General features: G+C 36.6%; 3 protein-coding genes across 5 annotated transcripts in view; 2 read left to right on the forward strand and 1 right to left on the reverse strand.

Moving 5' to 3' along the window:
* Positions 1-18,213, reverse strand: part of APPL1 (adaptor protein, phosphotyrosine interacting with PH domain and leucine zipper 1) — a 32,220-nt gene extending 14,007 nt beyond the window's left edge. For both annotated transcript variants that reach the window (XM_069812267.1, XM_069812266.1), the window contains exons 1-13: positions 18,056-18,213; positions 13,220-13,318; positions 12,078-12,137; positions 10,066-10,137; positions 9,151-9,238; positions 7,515-7,556; positions 6,625-6,683; positions 5,988-6,134; positions 4,421-4,503; positions 4,156-4,314; positions 2,615-2,803; positions 2,076-2,118; positions 290-346 (exon numbers count right to left, since the gene is read on the reverse strand). In XM_069812267.1, coding sequence (XP_069668368.1) covers positions 290-346; positions 2,076-2,118; positions 2,615-2,803; positions 4,156-4,314; positions 4,421-4,503; positions 5,988-6,134; positions 6,625-6,683; positions 7,515-7,556; positions 9,151-9,238; positions 10,066-10,137; positions 12,078-12,137; positions 13,220-13,318; positions 18,056-18,109 — 1,152 coding nt within the window. In that variant the 5' untranslated portion in view covers positions 18,110-18,213. The remainder of the gene's footprint in view (positions 1-289; positions 347-2,075; positions 2,119-2,614; positions 2,804-4,155; positions 4,315-4,420; positions 4,504-5,987; positions 6,135-6,624; positions 6,684-7,514; positions 7,557-9,150; positions 9,239-10,065; positions 10,138-12,077; positions 12,138-13,219; positions 13,319-18,055) is intronic.
* A 12-nt stretch (positions 18,214-18,225) lies between these two features.
* Positions 18,226-27,920, forward strand: HESX1 (HESX homeobox 1). Of its 2 annotated transcripts, XM_069812268.1 has the most exons (6): positions 18,226-18,381; positions 21,030-21,131; positions 25,876-25,958; positions 26,071-26,276; positions 26,589-26,690; positions 27,659-27,920. In XM_069812268.1, the coding sequence occupies exons 1-6, from the start codon at positions 18,233-18,235 to the stop codon at positions 27,755-27,757; spliced, it is 741 nt and encodes a 246-aa protein (XP_069668369.1). In that variant the 5' UTR covers positions 18,226-18,232; the 3' UTR covers positions 27,758-27,920. The 2 variants fall into 2 exon arrangements, with proteins under 2 accessions (XP_069668369.1, XP_009918939.1); XM_009920637.2 differs by lacking the exon at positions 18,226-18,381 and having other exon boundaries at positions 25,700-25,958.
* Positions 21,057-27,941, forward strand: part of IL17RD (interleukin 17 receptor D) — a 75,486-nt gene continuing 68,601 nt past the window's right edge. The window contains exon 1 of the mRNA XM_069812265.1: positions 21,057-21,131. The gene's annotated coding sequence lies outside the window, so the exon portion shown is untranslated. The remainder of the gene's footprint in view (positions 21,132-27,941) is intronic.

Raw genomic sequence — 27,941 nt, forward strand, 5'->3', positions numbered from 1 at the left:
TGTCATATTAATTTGTAACAAAGTATCATATACAAAATACAAATACAGGATCTTGAAGATGTCAAAAAGTTATACCAAATATAAAATTAATGTATTTTTAATGCTTTCTATATAAGCATTTAGATGAAGGAGAAAATGAACTGTATGCTTCCATACCATGAAAAGCTTATAGTTAGACATGTAGGAAGTACTCAGCTTAATTCTGTGCTATCCAATTAGATATCTTTTTAATCTTGTGCATATCTACATCTTAACGTATTACTGATACTATAAATTTTAGTAAAGTTACCTCAGGGTTTTCACTTAAATATATCTGTTTAGATATGTTGTTTATGGTGCATATCCACTGAAAAAGAGAGAGAGGAAAAGAAAGAAAAAAAAAATTTAGTTTTTCACAGTTTTTTGATGAACTTGATTAAATACCTGAGTTGGCTAGTTTCAGCACTTTTTCCACTTCCTTTGTAACTTCAGAGAGCCAAACCAGTACTCTGCGCACCCAGCTTGTCACTAAATTCACTACTATCTGCATACTGCACCTTACAATATCAGATTTTACTTGAAAAAATTGTTTTAGTCACACTAAAGATCAAAACTAAAGCAAGCTTAAATCATGACTCTAGGGAATTAAAAAAAAAAAAAAAAATCAGGATTCTCCGTACCCCATTATTCTGTGACTGCAGAAGACATTGTTTGCTCAAGACATTATGAAGATACCATCTGTCTTTTGTGGAATTTGCCCATTTCTTGCATCTGTAAGCTAGAATCTACTTTCTCCCTGTGCTATGGAAAACCGTCTGCTCTTGCTTCTTAGTTTTCTCCTTCAGAGAGAAACTGAAAAGCAAGTGGATTATATGCATTCTATCTGTGCTGCTCCACTGAACCCCAGCTTGTTTTTAGGGTTGTCAGAGGAATTTGAATGCAGGCTGAAAGTACCCTATTTTCTGTATTTCCTTATCCAGCTGCTTGCTCAAACATATCTTAAATCAACAGTGCTTTTAAAACATTTTCTTTCCCATCCTGCCCCTTACTGAAAAGTCTATATTGAATAACAATACAAACAGACATACCTTTTTAATTAACAAATACTTTATGTCAGTTAGTACATTTGTTCCCTTGTTTCTGGACAAATCTGTATTCATAGACTATGAATGTAATGAATCTATCAGTTTGGCCCTTCTGTGCAAGCCTTTGGAAAGCAGTAAAAAGCTGTCCAAATAAAACATAATTTCTAATAACTAGAACCTTCTTTGTTAGACACATACAAGCCTATAACATTAGGCTATTATTTGCAAAAAGTCTAGAGAAACTTCTTATTTTCACCTCTAGAGAAGGCTAAAAAAAGTAGGGAAAAGATATCCCTGCTGGTTGGGTGGGGATTTTTTTCCATTTCCTTTCCCCATCAATATTTACTACAACATATAAGGTTGCTGACCTAGTATTTGAATACTGACATTTCTCAGCTGGTATTCATCCACTGCAAGTAAATCTGCATCACCAGACTTAGCAGCTCTTTGGAAATAGTGATCACTAGCAGCTTTGAAAGCAGTCCAAAACCAAACTATTTCACATTTCTTGATTCAACTTGTTCATGAAATAGAAACATGTTTCCCATCATGCATCAGGGGCAGAAAAACAGTTTTTCCTCATTTCTCAACTGCCTGTATCATTATCTGTGTCCTAACCTAAGACTTCCTTTATTTTCCATTCCTGACAAGCAGGTAGGAATTAAGATGGTTAGGAAAGCATGAACAGGAAGAAGGAGAAGCAGCATTTGTCACAATTCCATTACTGCCAGCTATTTTGCTGTGGGCTTTTTTTTTCTTTTTCCCTTTGTTTCTCCCATAATACTGAAAAGGTCTTAGTGGCAATCATAACTACATTTTTTTCTCTAGGATTTAAACACAGTAATATTTTGTCAGACTTCCTGAAACCTGTCATTATGGACAGAATGAGTTAAAAGTTCACTGCTTCCCATCTAGAGAACATAAAATGAGCATTCCAACTATTGTTATGAACATATTACTTCTGTGCAACAGAAGATTATTGGACTCCATGAGAACCTCCTATAAGCTTACCTCTTCATAATCTTTTTTACTCTCTGCCTGTAAGATTGAAGACCTGAAAGAGGAGAATGGAAAAGACAATTTTGTCTATTTAAAATGCCTCACAAATACATTCAGACAGGAAACTCCATTGTCATGTTTGTACACTGCACAACAAATTCAGAAAGGCTGAAGATTCTGTGTACATGCCAAGTGCAGTCAACATTTAATTGGGGTGGAGAAAAAAAAAAAATTATATTTTCATTTCAATTTAAAACAGAAAAGGAAAAAAGATTCTAACTGTGCCCATGTAACACTTAAGCATTCACAAAATGCAATAATACACAATTGTAAACTGATTATGGTAATTTTATTCTGAAATACCACTCATCTGCATTATACAGCTTATAAACAAAACCCCAGACATTACAAAGTTAAAAAGACACCCCGGATTTTGCTTCTAAATACCCCCCAAATCCATCAAGCCATAATCTGGCCAAAGGTAGACCATCCTTCTCTTAATTAGTGAGTACAGTATTACTTACAGGTAATAGTAACATAAGAATACTTACTTTTTGCCATCAAAAGATGTTATCTGAAAACAGTACCGTCTGTCTTCACAGTCCACAGCCATTACAGAACAATTGTCTATATCCATGACAAGTCCCCCAGCTACATCACCTCTTGCCTGGCTCATCAGATTTCCACCTTGAGTGAAGTAGAACTGTCTCTCCCAACTAGAAGATACCAGCCCTGTCTTACTAAAAGATAAAAAGAGGTTCTTATTTAGTAGATTAGGAATTCAGCTGAGCTGAAAATCACTTGGAACAAACCATCTAGGCAGTTAAGAAAATCTTTTTCCCCATTTAATGTTTTAGGTTAGCTTTACAGCTAAATTAGTCTCTTTCCATCTGTTGTTTTTTTCATGCTAAACCTATTGCTGGGCAAAGGCTACATAAAATAATAATTTCTTTATTAAATTATGTGAAACAATTTAGAATAAAAAGGCGTAAGTACTTCAGTTTTGATGATCAGCTTTTATGGTGTTGCTTTATACAATATGCATATTCAAATTATATGCATTATCAATATAATTGATAATACCTCTGAACTCTGCACTGACATTGTTAAGACTAAGTTTTGAAGAGCTTTGTGTTAAGAAGTAGCTTAATCATGTAAGATACCTCAATTCTCCAAGTACTTTGTACCATTTAACAAGACTTCCAAAATTTTGCTTACAGCATGTTCCTTTTTTGTCTGTTTGGGGTTTTTCTGTTTGTTTGGGTTTTTTTGGTTTGGGTTGGGTTTTTTTTTTAGTTTTTCCCTGAACAACAGAAGAGGAACAATCTGAAACTAAAAATCAGTAACACTTGCAGTTCAGCCTCCCTTTTTGTTCAGATACTTTCTTCAATATTAAGTGCTGCAATTGTGTTCTACTACAGAAATTCATGCCTCATTCAGTGAGTATTTTACTCTAACTGTTGTTGTAAAAGTAATCTACATTTTTTTAAAAACTGCTTGGAGCTTATTATATAAATTACCAAAAAAATCTGAGTGTTAACGATTTATTTTAGTTAACTATAAATATCAGCGGCTAGACTTTAGTAAATAGAGTAACAGCTCCCTCCAGTGGACAAAAGACTACCTCATGAAACTGAGGCAGTCATTCAAAGTGTATTTCAGTTAAGAGAGAATGTTTTGCTTGTGTATCTCAAGGTCGTCATATTTTATTAGCAGCTTGAATCCCAAAGCTTTAACAGATACTTATAGAACAATCCCAATAGCTGCAATCTTGTTGTTTTCCAATTAAAATCCAGTGAAATTACACTCTGATAAACTTTTTCTTTTTGCTGTGAAAATTCAGGCAAAGTTAGACTAAAATCACAATAACTATGCCTTACACCTGAATGACACAATTTCAGTGTAACAGTGAAATTAATACTAATTAAGTGAAGGAGTCCAAAGAAAGAAACAGAATAGCTCCTATGTGACTTACTTAACTAAAGTATGTAAAATCAGCATAGCTAACTTCAAAAAAATATTACATACTTTTTTAGCTTTCCTTTCCCAAAATTAAATATTCTGGAATTTTTAAGTAACAAGTTAGTCTTACTTTCTTGCATTGAGATAGCCAGCCTTCCGTGTTAGATTTCTATGAACAGGAAATTTCGTAGGATCAGGATCAGGCAAATACAGTGGATCACTAGCTACTTCCAAGTCCTCTATAGTTTGTTGCATGTTTTCTACTTCACACTCCATTTCCCTGCGAACACTAAGGTAAATAATGTGTTATTAACAAAGATAATTTATTAATAAGTAAGAAACAGAAAAAAATAATTGTCTTGATAACAGTTCAAAATTCAACAAAAAAAACTTACTTCTGTACACTTGTGCCAATATTGGTCAAAAATTCTTCCAATTGATCAGTAAGATTTTCTGAACCCATTTTAAAAAAACTTATCTTTAAAAAAAGAGGAGGAAAAGGGAGAATTTAGTCATTAATAAAACTACATAAACAATTAACAGATGAAACCACAGGAGGTTAAAGTTTCTCAGAGAAATCTGTTTTCATTCTTCATTCTCACTGAAACCTCTCAATAGAAGGAGCAGAATACACAGTTTTGTTTGCAAGTGAAGGTTGATGCTGACATTGCAGGGAGATTTCATTGTGTCAAGAGGATGTACACAGAGTCACCTGGAGGAAATACAGAAATCTGCAGAAACTGCCCTGGAAAAGGAACAAGATTTGATCTTTTAGTGGTCCCAAGGTGTCTCTATACTTTTTCAAGCCCACCAGTCTGCTAACTGTTGTGTTATGGGTGGGGTTATTTGCGAGGCATAGGAGAGGGGAAACCTGTGAGGACTTGTCCGGGACCATCCTCTAACTGTGGACACTGCCAAGGGGAACTGACAGTATATATCTTAAAAACAGTGTACTCCATATTGGTCCAGAAAAACTGCCACATCTAAATTGAGTTTAGCCATATGAAATCTCAGAGCAGGAAGCCACAGGACATGGCCCTGCCCTTCCCATTCTTAGATTCAGCAAAAACCTGTACCTAAACAACAGGTTGCACTATCTACTTTGTTACAGAAAACATCCAGAGTTTAGTTCTTAAATACAAGCTGCAAAGTTTCAAAAAGAAGCAAGAGTTCTTCTTAGACTCAGAAAAGCTTTCAAACAGTATGTAGAAGTTAATTTCTACTCAGGACACTGTGACAGTGCCACATGCTGGAAAGTTTGACTTTTTTCCTTTTTAAAAAAAAAAACTATACTGATGACATACTTGTGAAAATACAAATTAAGACTCTCCAAAGAACTTGTTCATAATTTTATTTTCTATTGCACCAATCCTCAAATAAACCAGTCATGAACTCATTTACATTAAACAAAACCAAGCCAGAATGATTTTTAGCATTCCAGTTCTTCCACACCCTTGATTTAAAACAGTAGAGACTATCTCATCTCAGAATAGCTGCCACAGGAAAGAGTTTAACTGTCTCCACATTACTTTCTAAGAAGGTACACCTCCATGTGGACTTGCATGCATGAAGTTTTAATCTGCTATTCCCATTAGTGATTGAGTGGAAAAAAGTACCTAGCAATGAAAGTTTAGGCAGTGCAGTAAATTTAGCCATCTGGGGTTTTGGGTAGGATTAGACCTTTATATTTGTCACCCAGACTTTCCTAAAGGATTCTCCGATAGGAGTGAAGGCATGTCATGCTGAGATTCATATACTGAGTGGGAAATGACTAGTGCTAGCTAATGACAGTGTTCACAGCAGCAGCTACGACAGCTACAGGGATGAGAATGGGGTATGTCTTTTTCTCCATTTGCTTCCTTGGATTGCAAAAGAGGTCTTGCAATGGATTTCAGTACATCAACTTTCATTAAGTATTTTACGTCGTCTTTCAGACCTACAGCTTTCAGAATCTGAAATTACCTGAGCTTGCATGTATCCTAGCAACGGTTCTAGCATAGCAATTTTCTTTTTGTACTGAAGAGTATTTAATGCACAGAAATAATGCATCATAGTCTGATGCTGTTTTTTCCTTGAAGTATATACATCTTCTGTAACTTCAGCCTTGATCTAAAGAGACACAGACAGGGGGAGGGAGAAAAAGGAATGTTTGAGACTTGGTATTCATCATATGCCTTCTGGACAGCTTTATAGCCAGCATGGAAAAAACAACACAGGAAATGTTCTACCTTCTATCATCAGCAATTGCATATTTTACCCTACAATTCTGCTTCTCTAACTTATACATGAGAGATACATGAAAAACAAATACAGCATTCTTTTATCCCTGGAAAGGGTGGTTATTTCTTTAAAAAAATAAATTGAATATAGTATCACAATCTTAATCCTAGAGCATTTTCAGTGTTACAAACACAGGCGTGTATTGGGGAAATCTGCTTTTCTGCTCTGAAACAAACCATCTAGACTACTAAAACATAAACTATCAAACTTCAGCTGGAATCTGCCATACATTGTCTTCCATCATACATATATGTATTAGATGAAAATTACTTCTTATCTCCTCTAAACATCTTTATATTAAGTATTTTATTTTACAAACCTTTTCATTTTCCCTTCTTTTTGACAACCGACTGTATCTGGTAATGGCAGCATCATGGTCTAAGCAATGAAGAGAGAATTTATGATCATTTTGATAAATTAATGACTTATGAAACAGCAGAAAACCTTTTATATCACTGTGTGTTGCACAGCCAGCTGAATGCAAAGTTCTGTCATATTAAAACCTCCAAGAATTGTTCTCGCCTGTTTATAATTACTTCACTGCCACAAATACTTGGGCTGTAGAAAAATACTAACCAGATGCAAATATGGCCAAATTGTTACAAATTTCCCTAAACATCTAATATTCTTCAGAGACAGAAGCTTTCTGTAAGTAGAGACAACTTTCCATTATGAAAACCTGTATCTAATCTTTTTTGCCTCTAAACCAATGAAGCAATTTACATTGAGAGAAGCAGAATCCTTACTTAATCCTTACTTAAAGGATATGTTTCTACAAGGATATAGTAGAGTTAGCTAAAAAAAGTAACTTCCAACAATAGGGAAGAGAACTATCAAACTAAATTTAGGGAGGTAAAATTTATTAATCCAGTCCTGACTTTAAGAAGTGAGCTAGCACCTTACTGCTTTAGTAATTTTGGTAGCATAATCCTAAGTTATTTAATAATTATATATACATTTTAAGTATTGTAAAAAAGATTAATATGTAAAAAAGACTAATACTGTCAATTTGCCTTAACACTTCAGTACACAAAGCAGGGATTTACAAGTGAACCAAGGAAAGCTGGGTGCCTAAGTATCACTGAAAAGAATTACACCTTAGTTAGTCACTTTAAGCCTTACAAATATCTTCACTAGTTTTCTGAGTAAATAATCTACAATAATACTGTCATCTTGTAATATCTATAACATTAAGTATTTTACACTTACCATTGCTTGCAATTTGGAAAACTTCTTTTAGAGTTAATATCTCTACAAAACAACATATCACAATTTAAGTAAGTTGTTATTAACATAACATTTATATATTAAGGTTTCTCATGCAATGTTTCACTATTGAACACTTGTAGTTCACACTTTGTACCATACTGAGTTACCAGTACAAGCCCTATGTGGTCAGGAAAGTCTGCTCCTAGTTAAGGCCCAAGTATCACTTATGTGGCTGTCCAGCTTACCAAAAAAAGATACTGTACTGTACTAAGTTAAGGAGGAACTTCTTTTCAAAAGACTTTGAAAGACATCGTCAATACAAATGTGTCACCTATAGTTCTGGTCTGAGCTGTGGTCTGAGTTGGGGAACTGGAAGCACTGGAGACAGGGAAGTATCACTAGATCAAAGGAAAGCCCCAAACACATTATGATTCCTCCTACCTAAAATTAATCAAGTTCTAGATGGTTACTTAGTCTCACTGTGTCAAGGAACAGAACACAGTACAATACTTAGCACTTGTTCTGATCTTGACTGTGGTTTTGTGTCATATTACAACATAAACAAGCAGAGAGTGGTGTTCAGCTTTATGGTAAAGCAAAGACAAAAAAGCATGGAAAAGCTTTACAGAAAGTGTCTATGAAGTCGATAAAGAAGTATGGTGTCATTAAATACTACATCAGCTGGTGGTTAAAAACTTCCAGTGGGAAAATTTAATTTGCGATTATTGCCTCATGGATGCTTTTTCAGTAAATATTAACAGATTTTTCCATGTTCTGAGAAGTAATATTAGCCTTGAGATACTCATGTTCCCTTGCTCAAAAAGCATAATCTATTTAATCCATAATTTTGTAACAAACTATAGCCAAAGAAGTATTTCCCAAGATTTGTAAAGGGCTACAAGACTTATGGAAGAGTTATAATTTTTATTTCAATTTAGACTTAAAACGTTCATATGTTACATATAGCCACTCTAGGATGTTCACATTAGGTATTTAAGTTATTTTGGTTTTAACTCTTATCATTTATATTTTAAGCCCATTTGCCACACCAGTCTATTCACTTTGGCATCTCGAGTAAAATCTATCAAAATCAGATACATTATATATTATTTTAGACCAGGCAGAGTAAGATACAACTGTTAAAAAATAAGAAGTTGGAAGCGTCTTATGCCTGCATATAAGAAGCCACCTGTATTACCAGCAGAGTTAAAGAACCACCTTACTAAATCTTAATAATATAATAAGTACTACAACTTTGGCACTTTACCTTTTGAGTTTAGTCTAGCCATCATATTGATGTCATGGTATTATTATATATATAAATATTTCCTGAGCATGCAAATTATCTGCAAATTATTCTTTCCTAATGTTTACAGTAAGTGCAAAATTTTCATCTTGAATAGAAGATAAGTGCTTCCATAATATAATATTTCTGTGTTAAAGTTCTTCAACCGTAATGATCTCATGAATAGAAATAACTTACTTTTTTTTTTTTTTTAATTGGGAGATGCATACTTTTGAGAGCTGAAAAATACGTGGCGTATTCTTTTTAGTGAAACAAGAGCTATGGAGATTAAATGCTATGTTTTTGTTATTGCTGCTGTTGATAAAACCAGTATTTGTTCAAGCACTCTACCTTTTAGATCCCTTTCTTTAAACTGGGTAATAGGAAACATCATTGCATCCGCAAGTTGAGTTGAAAGTACTGCGTGGCAAGAGCTGAGCTGTAAAAGACAAGAGGAAGAAAGAAATTTTAGGAAAACAGTGCTGAGACTAAATTAAATCAAATTAAGATAGGCTGACATCAATTTCACTCAAAGATGACATGTACAACTCAAACACAATTTTGCATTCATTTTTTTGCAGCTATTCTTTTTTAGGTTCCTGATCTTATCACTAGCTTTTTATATAAGACCTTTAGAGTTTAGCATTTGTCCCTACTTTTCCAACTTTATTCCAACTTACTGGATCATGTCAGAAGTGGCCTCATACATTCTGATGACTAGTCAGTTTATTTCTCAGTTTGCCTCCAGCTACATCACAGCCCATCTTTCACAGGTTAGAGGTAGAACAACTGTGTTCTTCCTCCCAAAATGCTGTCTAAGCAGTGTTAAGTGTCAGGGATCACAGAAAAAATCCCTATTCAGATCTTAAGTGTGCTAAGCTGTCTTTCGTAAGAGTCAGTCTCTGTCTCTAATACAAACAGCAGGAGGTTCATTTGTCAGTCAGGTATCTAAAATCAGACAATACAAATACCTTCATGAAATTATAGTTTCTAGCTGCCATTCTGTAATGTTTTTTGTTTGTATCTCCAGTACATTAAACTACATTTTTTCTCAACAGTGTATCCTCATTTTGCTGAATTGATTCTTTACCTTCAGGTTATATAACTTCAAATATATGCTGCAATATACAATTAAGTGTTACCTTATTGACAAATGAAAGCCATTTCTGTACCTCCTATCTTAAAAAAAGGCTGGAATGATTAAGCAAGTTAAAGTCTACACATGACAACATTAGCAAAGTAAGTGAAACAAATACAAGTACTTGCCTCATCTATCACTTTTGCAAATTGTTGTAGAGTGGAAGTCATAACTTCATCATCTCCCCCTAGTGGGAAACGCTAAAGGAAAATAAAACAAGGCATGTTGTTTGCAGTGTTTTCTGCCATTCATAAAACTGTATTAATCATGTCTATGAATGTATTAAGTGTTCCATTATTTTAAAATATTATACAGTTAAGATACACTGAAGCACTTCTTTATTGTCCTGTGAAGAAGGAATATTTGGGGGTGGCAGGAAGTAATAAACAATTCTCATTTTTTAAAAAAATCTCTTTTAAAAATAGATTAATTAATCTAATTAATGATCTTATAAATTAATTAATATATTGTATTTTACAAAATCAGGAAAGACCCAGACTTGACATGTATGAAGATTTTTATCCAGCTTTGCATATTATTTTAAAATTATTAAAAATTAAGCAATATTTGGTGTTCATCTTAAACTTCTAGATCTTACATTATTTGAAATTTTTAAACCATCCAGAAGAGTGTACTTCTCTAATGCCCTGATGGAGGCAAAACTATGACCAAAATGGTCACAACTGAGAAAGAAATAATTCAGTTAAAACATTATTTGTGTATTTTTAAGCTAATCTCCTGACTGGGAAAAATGCAGTCCAAAGGAGACAAATCAGAAAAATAAGTTAAAAGGTCCAATGCTAATTCAATTCTTCTTTTCATTTACAGCAGCTATACATAAAACACTTGGAAATATAAAAAACACCCAACTTTTTTTATTAAAAATTTTGAGCACCTCCTTCCAGCTTGTTAGTTCCCCCTCCTTCTTATCAATGAATCTAACAAACTGTACTTGAAATAAGGATATTTAGTGTATATTTTGATATCCGTAACTGCTAGTGAATAAGAATATCTTGCCCTAATTGGTTCTTCTAAGCTGAAACTAGTTCTTTTCATTTTGACTTTGCAAATACTATATTTTTGCTAGAAAACGGCAGAAACAGTGCCATTTATTAAATAGCTGTGTCATTAAAGTCACTTTGGAATTGTATCAACAATGTTAAAGCAATTCAAATGACAGTACTGCAGCTACTTCTAAACAAAAAAAAAAAGCAGAAATAATTTAATTCCTGCTATAATTCAGAGTGTGCACACACATCTTAGAGGCAGCATTTCCAGTCTGTCATTAGGAATATAAGACTTCCCCCCTCCGCCCTCCCCCCCCCAAAAAAGACACTTTACATCTTTCTATTTCTCCATCTCTTCCTAATGGGACTACTGTAGGTATGAATACTCACTATTCTTTTGGATCAGCACCATTGTGTTTTTGATCCTATCTGCATTACACCTATTTGTTAGTAACAATTAGCAAAGGAAAAACAAAGTGTCATCTCACACCTCTAGAAAGACTCACGAAATCAAAATAATTTGTAACTAGTACTTTTTCCAGTTCACCTCATTAGGTGGAGAATGAGGATAGGGAATGCCAGCCTCCCTAGAAGAAGCGACTTTTTGTTTTTAGCATGCATCTGAGAAAGGGGGTCCCAGCAGCATAGCTCCAAATAGGAAACCCTTCATAGTACAGGCTACAAGTGGAGAAAGTTATGGATTCCACAATCTGTGCTTTCAGAGATGGAGTTATTCTCATGCTAAGAGTAAATGATGGTTGTTAAATGGAGACGGCTATGCAATCTCTTCTCTTTGTGACTAGTAAAAGTAAAGCACTTAACAGTAAACAGCCTTATAAAACAAAACCAAAACAACACCACCACCCTAAGCAGCCCCCAAAATGCTGATCCAAAAGTAAAATACTTCAAACTTACTAATATTCATCACAGTTAAGAGGAATTTCATTCTGTTTTAGTTGGAAGAACTATGATGAAGACAGTAGATTCTTTTGGCAAAGATTTGAGCCACCAACTACAGAAATTACTTTATCTGGACTAAACCTAAATACATTCTACAGTGTGCTCTGGCAGGTAAAAGACTACAAAAATACATAGTCCTGACCACACAATGACAACAATGATTTACACAGTACCTGTTTCTCATATTCCTTCAGAAGCTTTGAAGTCAGATGAGTTGCTGCACTTAATTCATTCTGATTTAAAACAAACAAACAAAAAAACCAAAATCAAGCTTGTTACTTTTGGATTTAAATTAATACTAAAAAAAAGACATATTTGAAGAGGAAACTATTACAAACATAGAACTTAAAATCTGACTACAGATTTTCAGAAAACCTAAGTTAAGCATCCTGCCCTTCCATCTCTCTAACATTATTGAGAGTTACAGGTAATTGGTATTTACAAATACGAAGTTCACAACCTGTACTATGTGCATCGATCTCTGCATTTTTTGTGTTATGCAGTGCATATCTGCATTTAATTATTTCAAATTAGCTGCCCTACTTACTGAGTATTAGGAATTTGTTATCTGTAAAGGAAAGAAAAGATTACAATGAACCTCAGTACTACTGCATTACAAACTGCTCTGTACTTGTACACAGACAGGACCTAATTAGCAGATTCATGGTATCGAACAACTTCATCTTTCATGATGTAGTTGAAGCAGAAGGCACAGAAATTAAAAGCTAAGTAGAAAGGCAGTAAAATAAAACATAGCAGCAAACCTACAATAAACACAGTAGTCATTAAAGTAAAAACAACAGTAAAATAAAAATATGAAAAGCAAGAGTAACAAATCAGTAAAAAAGTCAAACAGTTCAGGTATAAACAAATTAAAAATACAGCCATAAACTCAGTTGTTCAGAAAAAACATACAAAATAGATTCTGTCTTTGGCATAGAAGTGCAGTTACTTATAGATGATGAGTGAAACATGAATATATTATGGGTAAAAAATAATCTCCCACTTGGTACATACTATTATATACACTAAAATCATGATGGGAAACATTTTCAAAGCACATGGGAAATAAAATAGAACTACTAAAAGACCAGAAAATCTTTTTACTTGTCATAAGAAATTCTGTTGCAAAAGAAATCACAAGAATTTAGTCTTTAGCACTCCCTAACATACAGGAAAACAATAATTTAATTATTTTATTTCACTTCCACATTTAAAGAATGTGGAATTTAAAAAAAAAAGCTTATAATAATTTCAAAAAAAGCAAGAGACATGAAGTGCTTTGTAGTGCCTTCAAGAATTTCATTAACACTACCTGTGCATCATATATTCTGTGCATAGCTTGAAATAACTGATTGATGTAATTGGAAATTGCAGCAGCATCTTCTTCAAATACTCCCAGCAAAGACCGTGTCTGCAAAAATGAAACAGCCAAAACACTAACATGTCAAGTTAGAAAAGTAGTATTTAAATGTCGCAGAAATTTAAAACTTAAATAGCATTGTTTCAGGTTTCATTACTGCAAAGTTTATAGACCCTCCAACACTGTTTGCAGGAATGATACCTGTTGCAAGCCAGAGAATCTTAAAGATATCCAAGCTCAGCCTCACTCCTACTGTCAGCTTCTCTCCAAGTTAAGACAAGTACATTTTCAGAAAGAAAGGACCAAGGGAGACAGATAAGTGTATAAAAAAGTTGGAACCGTGGGCAACTACTGGACCCACTATAGTACATCTCTAAGGAAAAGGGTAAAGATAACTGGTATTAAATAGCATGCCAGGTATACACATTTCTTCTGCAGTGAGATCAAAACAAAGGCTGTGGCTTTCTGATACTATCCACCCTGCACGAAGACAGCTGCTGGCTGTGCTTGGACCTATAATCCACCTGGCCAACAACAGTCAGTTCCGTGATCAAAAGGCTGAGGAACTAAAAGCCAAACCAAAACACTACAACCTACATCTTATTGTTCTTAAGATACATGTTTCTCCCCCTCACCACTCCACGGTGAAAGGGATTGAAAAGATCTGTCCTTTTGTCCTCACCCCAGCTTGTCAGCCAGTCTGTTCCTTAGTTGGTGTGGTGCACAAGCTTGATAGCTATGCAACCTATTGCACTGCCTGCATCACTGATGAAGGTGCTTAACAGTATTCACCTCAAAATCAACCTCTTTATCACTGTCCACCGATTAGACTTCAGTTTTTCTACCCAGGTCACAGTCCTCCTGCAACACCATACTTCTCTGTTTTGGCCAGATGAATGTTAACCAGAGACCGTGTCAGAATCCCTGCTTAAGTCAAGGTAAATGACATCCACTGCTCTTCCCTATGATGAAATGACCGACTCCGGATGAGAAGGCAATCAGGTTGCCATAATTTGCTCTTAAGCTTAAATGAGATGCTGACTCAGTGTTCTTACATCCTTTTTGCACTTGGAAGCAATGTTACTCCTCACCATGAGGACATCAAATAGATTCCTTCCACCAAGACAAAAACCCAAAAGGGGGAAGAGCAGAGAATGTACTTATAACTCTGCACAGGCTACATTTGCTTTTCTTAATCTAAAATATTGGTTGAGATGCTTGGATGTAGAAACTGGAGTATCGCTTGCAAGACCCACAAAATAAACCCTTTAACTCCAGTAATGTTTTAGCAAGAGGACTGTGCTTTCTTTTTAAGTTTACACTAAAATTTATGTACAGACAGAAAATTGAAAGAATTGTAAGTACATAACTGGGTTTTCCTCCCAAAATTATGACTGTTAAACACTTGAAATGGGAAGTTCTCTTTCTTGGTCTTTCCTAGGCTAAGTAACTGTGGTTTCCTCAAAAAGGGAAGGAACTTAATGGGACCTGGAAAAGAATGGAAGACTGACACAAGTCTGGACATCAGGAAAGCCTCTCTCATGAGATCAGTGAAAAGCACTGGATCACACTGCATATGAATTGTGGAGGTTTTATTATTAGGGGTTCTTGCTGTGTCAAAGACTTGTCTTGAAATGACTTAGACTTTAGCCCATCTCCCCTTGAAGCATGGAGGTCTTTTTCAGCTACTTTTCTGATTTTCTGCTTTTAATGATAATCAAGGAGTACATATCAAACCTGTACAAAGTATATTATTTGACTATTCTTTTGACATTAAATTCTTTTATTTAACTTGAATTAGATGCCTGGCTGTCTCACAAATATTATCATACTACATAATGCCTACAAGATACTTAAATATTAAAAAAAAATTTAAAAAAAATCAAACATCATCCTCAACACAATAAATCACTTTAATGGTGGTTCTAGTTAATAAAACTAGAAAAGAGGGGTAGAGGAGGAAAAAGGTGGAGAAGTCAAATGTTTGCCAAGTGTGGCAACACATTGTGTCATCCTAATAGCTGTCACTCTCCCATTAAAGGAGACATACATGAATGAATGAAAAAGAAAAAATTACATAGTACCATAACCACTGAATTATATACTCATGACCTTTAAACCTCAACATAAATAAACCTCAACATAAATAAACCTCAACATAAATAAACCTCAACATAAATAAACATGAACTTGTAATTTTAAAGGAGTATCATGTGAGGTTTCTGGATTATGCTTACTCTTTAAAGATGAACACTGTGGAATAAAAGCATTTCTGTATTTTATTGTAAAAATAACAGTTATTGATGTCTGGACTTCAAACTGATATTGTATGATATTGATGGAAAGAAAATAATCTGAAACTGTACACAAGTTATGGCAGACTATTCCTTAGCAAAAAAATTAGAGGAATTATGTATTCATGTTTCTATTAAAACTTTGCATCATTTTGCACGTTCTTTAAGATCCTTTCAACCCATGTATATGAGCAGGTACACTAGAAACTGCCAGTGATAAGCTGCACAAAGAAACAACCTAGTTAGAAGTCAGTGAACTGTTAAGCATTCTATGTAATCGTATGTATGGTAGTGTAAGTGACATGAGATAAAGCCTGTACTATCAAGTCTCTTGGCTTTTTTATTGTGCAATGCTTCAGATATGCAAGTAAGTCTGAGCAAAAACTCTCTCTAAATATATATATAAACACTGAGTATGTGTGTAATATATGTCTTAAGTTAATATTTAAATTGCACTGCTTTGCACAGCAAAAGACAATGTAAACTTGCCTTTGGTTTATGTCTAAAAACACAGTGGTTACATTTTTATCCTGTGACAAAAGGAAATGAATGGGTTTTGCCATTTAAGGAAAGCCTTTCCTTCCCTCAGATTAAGTTTGATATGAGGCTTATAGACGTAAAGTTTGTGTCTGAAACATGTCTAAATGTGCAAAACTCCAGTCCATAGTTCAGTACTAAAAAACAACCTAGGCTGATGATCTTTTTCAATATTACAGCATAAACACATCAATCAGAAAGTCATGGCAACTCCTAAAGAAAGCAAGGTTTTATTCTTTCTTCAAGCAACATTTGTTGCCATTTTCACTGTACTGATTTCAAAATAATAGAAATGAACTAATGTAATAGAAGACCACAGAGTCCTTGTTATGTCCTTCTACGAGGTGGTTAGCCAGAATTCATGTGATATATTAGGTTGACTGAAGGATGTAAAATTTTGTACCTAAGATAGAAGAAGATATTGGCATGACTAATAATTTAAGCACATCAAACTCAATCGGCTGAGTTAGGCTTTGCTAGTCTATATCACAAATAACCTCAAATGGAAGATTCTAGAATTTATAATCACGTTCCAATTTCTTCCATGTGCTTCCCAAGTGAAATTCCAGTCTTGAGTGCTTGGAACCGCCCCCCCCCGCCACTTTTTAGGGATCCTAAGTTTATCTTACATTCGACATTTCCTATAAATATGGATAGTTCTACCTTCTGTATACTAAGAACAGACCTTCAACAGATAATTTTGTTAAATTACTACTATTATAACACTTTCAAAAAATTTTCCTCTTCAGGGGAGTACATCATGTTCAGTCTCTGGGCCAGAGACCATACTACAGGCTAGATCTCATCTAACATCTAGTATTTGAGCTATATGGGGCACTGTCCTTCAGAAAGCAATGATACACTTTCTGCATGGCCTTCTTCTGCTGCCTTTTCTAATTTGTCCCTCCACTTGATGGAGATTTGTTAAAATGGTTGTCATTTTAGGGGCCAAAATTCCCTATTAAGCAAGTGAAGGTTTCTCTTCCTGTGGTTGAGGAATCAAAACTACCCATGCGTATGTTATTACAATATAGGAAGTCTCGTTCATCTACATAAACAATGCAGCAAACAATTCAAAAGGCTGTAATAAAAGGAAATATATTGTAAACTTTTTTTTCCATCTAGGAAGAGCAGTACAAAGTACTTGCTGTTGTTGCTGCCAGCAGGAGAAACCAGTGCAACCCAATAAAGCACTTCCTTCTTAACAGTAGTATAAAAGAAATGCCAATGCAATATATGGCATGACTGATGAAGGTCAAGTGGCAGAATGGAAGTGAAGGTATCAGGCCTCTCAGCACCATGGGTTTCCCACCTACTCACAGCATTAACAGCCGCCACGATAATCTCATCCAATAACTGCTTTTCATATGTATCTATTAAACATTAACGCGTTTTTAGTACGAGACTAAGATAAGAAAAATCCTCTTGAGAAGTAAGGCGGGGTTTTGTCGACACGAGGTCTCCAAAATAAATCACGAATGTAAACGTGGGGTGGGCAACTAAGGGAGTCAATGCGAGCTACCACCCTGGCGCCCGATGCTGAAGCACAGTACCTCTGGAAAATCGTTACCGAGCTCGCTGCTCTACGAACAGCTCATCAGCCCGCCGCACACCTGGGAGGAAGCGGTGATGCAAACGGGAAGAAGGCGTCGCCGAGACTGGGGCGACCGGGGCGACTGCCGACGCTGACAGCCCGAGAGCTGTCAACTCCTGGCCCCAAGCCCCTGCCACGCCACAGGGGCGAGGAGGACAGGAAGGCACCTGGCCGTGCGCGCAGCGTCCCTGCCCCGCTGCCGGGGAGGGCTTCCCCCTCCTCCCGACCGCCGCCGAGGCTCTCCAACCTCTCCCCGAGGGAACGCGGGGGCAGGGAGCGAGAGGGGAGCAGCGCTAGGCCCGACGCCCACGGGTTGGGCCCGAGCTGGCCTTCACCCACCGGCCTGCGTCTTGCCTCTCGTACCTGGGGGCTGTCTTCCAGCGTCTCCTCGATGGGGAGCTTGTCGATGCCGGGCATGGCGGCGGCCGGGGTTGACTCTGCGCCGCTGCAGCTCCCGCACCCCACCGCACGCCCCGCTGGCCGGACCCCTCCCCTTCTCCCCAGTCACAACACAGCCGCCCCCGCCCCGCTTCGCGCCGGATGTCCCGCCCTTCCCCCCTCCATCCTCCCCCCTCCACTCCCCGCTTGGTCTTTCTATTGGTTCTCCCACCCCGCCCGCCCAGCTTGTTATTGGCGAGCGGGCCCATCTGTTTGCGTACCCGCGCGCGTGGGGCCGTTGGCGCTGAGAGGTGCGTCGTGCTTCTGCGTGGGCGCGCGGCTGCGCTCCCGCCCTTCGCCGTGGCGGCTGCCCGGAGGGGGGGGGGTGTCGCGCGCGCTGCTCCCGCTCGCGCCCCGGCTCGCGGCCCGCGTGCCCCTGCCGCCCGCCGTCCCTCAGGGCTGGGGGGGCGGGGGGGAGGGGCAGAGGAGCGCGTCCCCCTGTCAGTAAAACGCGGGGCCTTTCGGCCGTCAGATCAGCTCCCGCTTCTCCCGCCGCCCCGGGCCGCCCCCGGTTCGGGGAGGTGAGTGGGGAGCCGAGGCAGAAAGGGATGTTTCCACGCCGAGGTGTCTGTCTGGCGGTGCCGCGGGCAGATGATGGTGGCCAAGCGAAGTTGCTGGGAAAAACCACGCAAAGTCGGTTTTGGTTTTTTTTTTTTTTAGCTTTTTACCTTTTCAGTTACATGCTCTGTGTTACAATTCAGTATGTCCCCCTAGCCCCGTTCGTGCTGGATGCTGCTGTCTTCTGGCTCAGAACAGATAAGACAATTATCGGGGGCAGAACCACAGTGGGACTAACGCTGTTCTGTCCCTGTCATGAGGGAAGCATCTTTTGCACTCTTTTGGTGTGACCTGGAGTGTCTCTTTTGAGAAGTCCCTTTTTATCGCTGCCATGTTTTTCTCCACCGTCCACCATGGCTTCTATCAAAAAAGTATTTCTATCCCTAACTACCGAGGACTTTCTGTTACCAAGTGATAGCTTCAGCTGCGGACCTGGTGTTCCTGCTTGTGTCTTAAAAAAAACCAAAAACATTGCTGACTGCCATTTTTCCCGTTCAGAAGCAAGAATATAATCAGTTCTAATGGACTCCCTACTTTCTTAGGCTGGATAAGCTTGGTGCTGTAGGTTGGTGGCCAATTTTAAATGCTTAAAACTACTGTGTGGGCTCGCTGGAATTGAACCAGATCGTTGTGCACTGTTTAAAGAAGAGCGTATTCTTCAATTGCCCTCTCTGATTAGTATGTTTTGACCAAAGTTATTGTGCTTTAAATTATTCCTACAGGTTAAGCAATTCATATTTTAAGAGTAGGTCTCTTAGGATGCGTTGAGTATGTACAAATTGCTAATCAAGAATATCCATCTAAATTTCCATTAATTTAAAATCAGATTAAAATATACTGTGTGTCAAACAAGAGGCTGCATAAAATTCTCACACTTAAAACTAGCAAAAGCAAACCCAAATTTTACATAATATTTGAATTTGCAAACTGGTTCAACTCTGAAATTATTTGATGATACTTCATTTCTGCATTTTAATAGATGATTGGTAACGTTTTAGATGCATCTATTATTACAGCTTAAAAAAAAAAAAAAAAAGAGGGTGCTCCCTTCCTGGTTTTGCCTTTTTGTGGCCAGGTGAACTTAGTATAATATCAGATTAGAAAGTATACCAAGTCATCCGGCAGAGCAAATGATTAACTATTGTGCAGTCTTGCTGTGGAGACCTTTCTTTATGTTGTGTCAGATCATGTTTTACCTTTAAAAGCAGATAAGGGAAAAGGCTGGTATTAAATTACAAACAAAGTTGAGGGGGGGAGGCGGGGGGGGGGTTGCGGGTTTTTTTGTAGGGAGTGGTGAGGAAATTTCAAAGTTACAACTCAGTTCACTCAGTTCATTTACCAGCTCAGCTGGTGGTGACTCACCTGTCTGAAGCAAGTCACACCACTTCTCTCTTTCCCTGTCATATGAGGGTAATAATATAGAGTTATCTTACAAGGTATTTTAAAGACTAAGTCTTGTATCTGTAATTATTATGTGACAGAACGCTAGCATTGTTTCATGACCTATATACATGTGCATAGCTTTCTGGTTTTGAGATGAGTTAACTTGTGACTAAGTTTTACAGCAGTCTTCTGTAAGAAATGCTCTCTGTTTTGTACTATAAGATGTATTTCCCTAGCAGAATTCAGGAAGGTAGTGACGTTAAATGGAATTCGTTTTAGTTAGCCTTGTATATTTACAGCTATAAGAAGCAGAGGAAAAAAAGAACTTTACCTGCTATGAGTAGAGAACAGCTCTTTGACAATTAAATGTTTTGTAGAAGAAAAACCAAAACACTAATAAATATATCTTTAATGTGTAGAAATGTGCTTTGGTATCTCAGCTGGCATATAGCATAAAAATGTGTCTTGTTCCTGTTGATCTTAGCTATTCAGTTTAATGATTCAGTTTGGTTTAGTAGCAACAGAGAGGCCTTTCTAATAATTTCGTAGCATACCAGGGCCTATTAGTAGTCGGCTTTTTTAATAGAGCCCTTATGTTGAAACATTCTGTAAGATATTACTACTCTTGTTCTTACCTTTTCCGTATGTTTTTTACAAGTGTTACAAAGAATCAAAAATCTTTATTTGAGATACAAATTTGACAGCAACAGATGAGATTTGACAGTAATGAATTTAAGAATCCCTCTGAACTGTCTAATAAGTGTGTTTTTAGTGTTACACTTTTTTCAGCATTGTAGGCTTTTTGTTAGTGTGTGGGGGTTTTTTTGGGGGGGGGGTTGGATTTGTGGGGTTGTTTTGTGAGTGTTTTTTTGTTGGTGTTTTTTTTGTTCTTCCTGCAAAATACTCACGAAGAGGCCTTAAAAATGGGGGGAACTAACACTTGGCACTATGTAAACAGGGAAAAGAGCAGCCAACGTCTCTATAGAGGATTCCAGATGTGTCCCCCAATGGAGAGAACATTTTGCCTCTGCTGGAGGGTGAAAGTAGCTGTCTGGATAAGGTAGGCTTTATTCGCATGTTACCCACCGTTTCTCAGACTTCTGTTAGTTAGTGCCACCCTTGGTTTTACCTTGAATTTATCTGTATCTGTGTTCACTTAATCTCCCTGGATAAAAATAGCTTTTACTTCAGCCAAGAAATAGCTAACTGCTTTTAGTCATGTTTTGTGAAAATTGGTGTTAAGAGTTTTGAGGTATTCTTGCCTAAAAAAAAAAACCCAAACAACCCACAAACTAAAAACTTTTGAGTTTTGAAGTTGGCTTTGAATATAATCCTTGTTATTCATGTTCAAAACATATTTGAAAGTGAGCTATATGCAGCAGAATATCTGAGGTGGTGAAATACTTGTGCAGTGGGGTAAAGAAGCTGTGGGAAGGGTGAGTTGAAAGGCAATTTTTTTGAGTGTGATAAGTAATCAAGAAAGATCATATATGCCATTTATACCTTCTTAAAATGCTGAAAATATTGCATAGGTTGTTGTGAAAGGTGACCTGGCAGTGGAGTAGCAATGGGTGAGAATAGCAAAAGGTAGCAATAGTAAGCATTGGGGTTTCAGACCAAAGCCAGCAAGAACTCTTGGTGTGGTCTCTTCAGCTGGTATAATCAGAGTCCTTAGAGGCTTCACATCTCTAAAGAACAAGAGCTTCATCTACTAAACAGATGAACTCTACTGTCCCTGGGCAAAAAAACAGTGGTACAAAATCTGAAAGGGACATTAGTTTGCTGCCTCATCAAGTATGTGATGCTGTAAGAGGATTGGATTTGCATATCTAAGGAACAGTGATTTCTCCTATCATTGATTACTTAGGATTTTCGACTTAATGTTTGTTGTGTTGCTCTAATTACCCCTACAATGGTGTTTAGCTAAAACTCCATAGGTAGTTTCATATAGGTTGCAGGGGAAGTATTGATCATTTCTAATGGGCCAAAATAAGGAAATACAGTTTTTGAGTGAAAGCTCAAGGTCTATTGACACTTGCAGTGGGAATTCCTAGAAATTTACTACAAGGTATTCTTGGATCTAAAACTTCAAGTTTTCTGCCCTGTGGAAAATACATTTTCATCCTTATTTCTTAGAGAAAGATTTGTTGACTGTTTATCTTGATAACAAATAGCTTTCTTCTACAACTAAGCAAGCTGCTGTTCAAAGAAATCTAGCAACATTTGAATGCTGGACCTTCAGCCAGACTTTCCAGTAGATTTATCTCTACATATATGTTGTTTTAGAATTATAGAATGGTTTGGGTTGGAAGGGCCCTTTAGAGATCATCTAGTTTCAACCCACCTTTGGGACATTTTTCAGTGGATGAGGTTGCTCAAAGCCCCATCCAACCTGACCTTGAACACTTCCAGGGATGTGATGGAATTTTGACATAATGCAGACTTCTTATCTTTAGAATAATTTCTCTTTTCTTGTGAAATTTTCATAAACAATTATGTGGAGCTGCATTAGCATTATAAAGGTCTTTTAGATACATGGTGTTTCAATTTCACTGAATTTCTCAGAAATTGGAGAGCATAGTGTGAGCATCTACCTTGTGACCTTCTGAATTGGTACTTGCTATTCCTATGTGCAGTTGCAGTCATGAACTCTGTTTAAAAACAGGAGTGTTGATATGTTTCAGTGACTGCATTGCAGTCTCCAGGTCTGATTCAATTCAACATTGAGCAAATGAACGTAATATGATTATTTTAATAATAACACTGTTACTCGGATAACATTGCTGAATGAACCTAACGGCTAGGCAAGGCTAAACACCAGGTGGCAGTATTTGGTGAGCTTCTAACCTGTCCCTAGCAAATGAGTTAACTGGTTTTGGCCTATTTTATGAAAATTCTTCTTGAGAGTTACAAAGACCTCTTTTCCCTGAAAAGTCATTAAAAACTCTGAAAGAATGAGTGTTTCCAACTGGGAATTAAAAGCAGACTACCCTAAAGAAGGTTTTTTCCATCTTCCACAATCTGAGAGACCAAAAATAAGTTATAATTCTTGGTTTACTTAATGGTTAGCTTTGGGAAGATACGTGCCTCTCATAAATGTGTCTCTTACCACCACATATGCCTGTCTTTACTGATAGTTCTTGATAGCTTCCTGAGAAGAACACCTATTAAGGTATTTACCACTTTGAGACTTGAAGTATGTAGTAATCTGAGTCTCAGCTGTGTGGCTCAGGTTAATGTCATTCATATTCATCCAGAAGAAATAAATATTTTCTGAAACGTTTTGTATCACTGCTTGTGTTGGTTTTTTTTAAGTTCTTAAAAAAAAATTAGTGGGCTGTATTTGGAAACTAGCTATTTATATTATAATTATTAAGAGGTTTTTTGTATTATTAAAGTTTTTATCCATTAGTTTCTGGATTCAAGAGGCTATGTCTCTATTCGCAATCATGCTTTTCACCTCTTTGAGACAGAGCAATCGTTAAGGAGCTCCAAGTTCAGTACAGAAGGAGATGCATTGTTTTCTTTTTGACTTAATGTGTTTTGTGGGAATTTTTAAAAATTTTTTTTTTTTTTTTTAAGAACTGGTGTTCTATGTAGAGCCTGTAGAGGCAAAAACTGATCTACCAGTCACTGCTGTGTAAGAGGCTTTGCATTATCTCTTTAGTAACCTCTGGACTTGGTGTGCAATCTAAATACTTAAAATAACTGCCAGCAATCAAGAAAAGGAGTCCTGTTGCTTTGTTAAGGTCATAGGTTGCCTTGTTGGGAACAGCTGTACTGAAACATAAAGGGCGGTAAGGCCCTTGCTTAACAGGGTTTCCCGCTGACCTCTAGTTCACCAAATATTCCAGCAAGCAGTGGTTTCATACATAGGTCCTTATGGCTTTTTTGTGTGTCTACACTTTGTGGTTGCTGAGGCTGTTAAATGATGGTTGGAGCTTAGCTTGCCTGTGGTCATTGCAGTTATACTGATGCCACTTCAAGATCCATTGATATGTGCTGATAAGGTATCCTTAGTAAGATGACTTCTTGAATTGTCACTCTTTGATAGATTGGTTTGACAACAATATCACTGCACAACACAAAGTCAGTCCAGCAAGTCAACATTCTTCAGCTGAACATCCTTCTGATATAAAGCCACATATGGATTGCATTTTTCCTCTGTAGAATCTCCCTCAGCACAGTATCATCAATTCTAGACTGTGCCATTTCTTTAGCAATTTTCCTGCTTCTGTCTATTCCTAAAGGTTAGTCTTGGGTTGCTTACAAATGTACAGAAAATCAAAGTGGAGGTACTGTTTATTTCCTTAATATTAGTTGGTAGCCATGCGAAAGTGATGGATTACACAGAATAAACTACTCTGAGAAAATGGTAAAACAAGAAAAAATAGAGGACCAGATTTTTCCTCTAAAAGCATACAGTCCTACATGCTCATGTGCTCCTAAATAATGTGCTCCAAATTAAAGGGTTTATGTAAGAGGGGTCACTTTTGCATCCTGAAATTAAAATATTGTTTTCATTTTTGCATGTTATAAAATAAAGCTTTGTCCAAAATAAGAAAAGGAGGAATCTCTGTAGAGAGGTTATCCTGAACCAAAAGCTGGTTTTGAACATGTGACGTGAATTGCTGTGTGGCTGACACATGATAGGTGGAATATAAAAATGTTATAGTTGGTACTTTATAATGAATGAAATCAGAATTCTGTTTTCAAACTTTGAACCTCATTACAAAACCTTTACCTCCTTTCTCCCTATTACTCATGATTTTTGGTCATTTTAAGTGTTTGCTCTGTAGGACTTAAATAAATTTCTATTGGTTATAAACCTACAAGAAGGAAGGCATATCTAGCAGTAAAAGGATGTTTTTAAACCAGTAAATTTGAGCATACTGCTTCTATTAGTGTAAATTTTGTTTTTATGTTGTAAAGAATGATCAGGAAATTTCACATACGGTATGTTTCAAAAAAGCTGCAACAAAGTTATTTTAATAAGAAAAATGAATGCATGAATTATTTAAAATAGTTGGTGCAACTGTTCCTGTTAACTAATCCAGGCACTCGGAAGGCAATTACACTGAGCTTTGACAACATTGCCAACCCGCTGCACAGTGCCTTATGCCAAAAGCTATTGTTGTTCTATTGACCATGTTCACCATTACATATGCATATGAAAATACAGAGGCATTTTCATTGGGATTACCCTAATAGCATTAAGAGATTATTTTTTAAATTTCCTTGGAAGGAAATTCACTTAAATGAGATTACTTATTACTTGACTGGTTTCCTATCGTGCTGCTATGTTTAGGTAAGTGGAGTCCATTAGAGTATAAAGTTTTTTAAAAAACTGATTTTATACATTAATGATTTCAAATAAAAGAGAGGTACTATATTTGTGCACAGCTTCTTTTGAGAAAGTTAAGTCGATGTTCTGGTTAGGAGAGATAACACTTTTTGTCCCTCTTGGTGGCCCCCCTAGTGTCACCATTAGTTGCTAATTACTTGCAAACAAATAAACAATTAACTCCTCGTGCCTCTTGGTGGGAGAGTTTTCATTGACATGCTAAAACTTTCTAATAAAAGATTTTAATTAATGACGTTGCAAATCCAACCCCCTTGTCAACATAGCTATAAGGAGGACTTGTGGAGAAATTCAAGTACAGTACACATGCTATGCTGGCTGAAGGTGAAAGCATGGCAAGTACAACACTACGTGCCGCTAATACATCAGCGTCTCAGAATCTTCAGAAAGTGTCTGGTTTTGTAGAAAATAAAACCACACCATGCTCGTTTTCCATTGAAAGTATTTTGGGACTGGAGCAGAAAAAAGATGGCATTCCAGCTGTGAAACCTCACAGACCATGGATGGATGCATGCACCAACTTGGGTAAGTCAGTCTGTTTTGTAACCTCTCAAGCTTTTACTCCTTTAAAAATGTAAAAAAGTAGTTTCTACTGAAAACAAGTAAATTGAAACTCTCATTTGCTTGCTTTTTCTAGTTTTAGGTGATGACAGTAATCCTCATCTGCAAATCCCTGTTGTTTGCTATGAAAATCCTTTATTTCATGCTAACAGTAATCTGGTGCAAGAGGAGAAAGTTTTGAAATGTGAAAAATATTTTTCAGTCACTGAAAGGCTATCTTTCAAACGAGAATTGAGCTGGTACAGGGGTAGAAGACCAAGAACTGCATTCACTAGAAACCAGGTAGGGATTTTCTCAGTATTTAATAAATGAATAACAATGTAGTTGAGTAAAATGTTGGTAGAAGCCTATAATAGCTGAATAATTCAGTATGATGTACCTCTGCAGAGAGAAATGTAATCAGGAACTACTGTAAATTAACAGTAATTTTGCTAATTTCAGCAGACCTATGTTTATGCATGGAATCAGAATTGTGCAAACACTGCTTAGAAGTCTCCTATTGAACAAACTAAACGCTTTTTTGTATTTATTTTCTTTTATTACTGCTATGAAGGTAGTGATAACTATTCAACAAGTGTGTTTTAATCTCCTCAGATTGAAGTCTTGGAAAATGTTTTTAAAATGAACTCCTACCCTGGCATTGATATTAGAGAAGAGCTAGCTCGCAAATTAGATTTAGATGAAGACAGGATCCAGGTAATTAAAAATGTATTTGAACTTTTCTGTAATTCTATCTATATGTACTCTCTGGTTATATAAATAAGTAGTTCGATAGCAGTAGCAATAATTTTAATAATCACAATTTAAAACAATGTAAATTTATACATGTGGTATGCCCTCAATGATTTGTGAAATGGAAGCCATTGAATTCCTTCTGAAATATGAAACTTTCTTCCATAGCATTGATGAGGTATTCATCGCTACAATGTTTGTTATATCTGCTCTGTTAATCTCTAGTTATGTGCAGAACTTGATATTTGCCTCCACATTTTAAAATCATGTTTATATTATGCTTGTCATCATTAGAAAAACAAATTTGAAACAAATATTGAAATAATTTGTATGAATGTCTAAGTATTTTGTGAGACTGTCAGTAGAGAGCATACATGTGTTAAACCAATGTTTGAGCCTATGTCTTCATCTGGCTAAAAGCAAAATCTACTTGGGGATTTTAATTATTGATTTCCGGTAGTCCAATGTGATAAGAAGCATACCATAAACATTAGAATTTGGGCCTCACCTTGATGTTTATTAAGCTTTTGATGCAAATATTATGTTAGGGTTGGTGGGAAGCTTGATGTTGCTATTAATTAAGCAGCTGAAGGAATAACACCTTAAGACTTGCGTGTGAATTCCAGATGTTCAGGATCTTCCAGGGTCTGATTCAGTGTCACTGAAGTTAATATTAGTTTTTATAGTAATTACAGTGAAGCTGGTCCTCACTTTCCAGTTAAGCTGGGGGTATTATTTTCTTCATCTGCGGTGTTAAAATTATTGCAGGTAGCTACAGGCCATCATCTGCAGATTTTAAATTTGTATTGAACTTCCAAACTAATGTCATTACACAAAATACTGTAAAGTTGTGTGAGTATTTTTAAGTTTCAAAGCTTATTCTGCTTACAGTGCTGTATTTCTGAAAAGCACGCCTTTTCTTTCAATTTTAGATCTGGTTCCAGAACCGTCGTGCAAAGCTGAAAAGGTCACACCGAGAATCTCAGTTTCTAATGGTGAAAAATACTTTCACCTCCAGCCTGCTAGAGTAGAAAGAAGGATGGTTTGCTGTTACGGCACTACAACAGCACATGAAGAATTATTGGAATTATCATAACTTGTATTAAGTAGCGGTGATATATTAATTATGACTTTATCCCCAGATTTGAAAGTTTATCATAATTTTCATTGAAATAAACTAAATACTTAAAGTTATTATAATCTACTTTTTGTGGA

Source organism: Haliaeetus albicilla, chromosome 24 (genome assembly GCF_947461875.1).
Source record: "Haliaeetus albicilla chromosome 24, bHalAlb1.1, whole genome shotgun sequence".
Lineage (NCBI taxonomy): Eukaryota > Metazoa > Chordata > Aves > Accipitriformes > Accipitridae > Haliaeetus > Haliaeetus albicilla.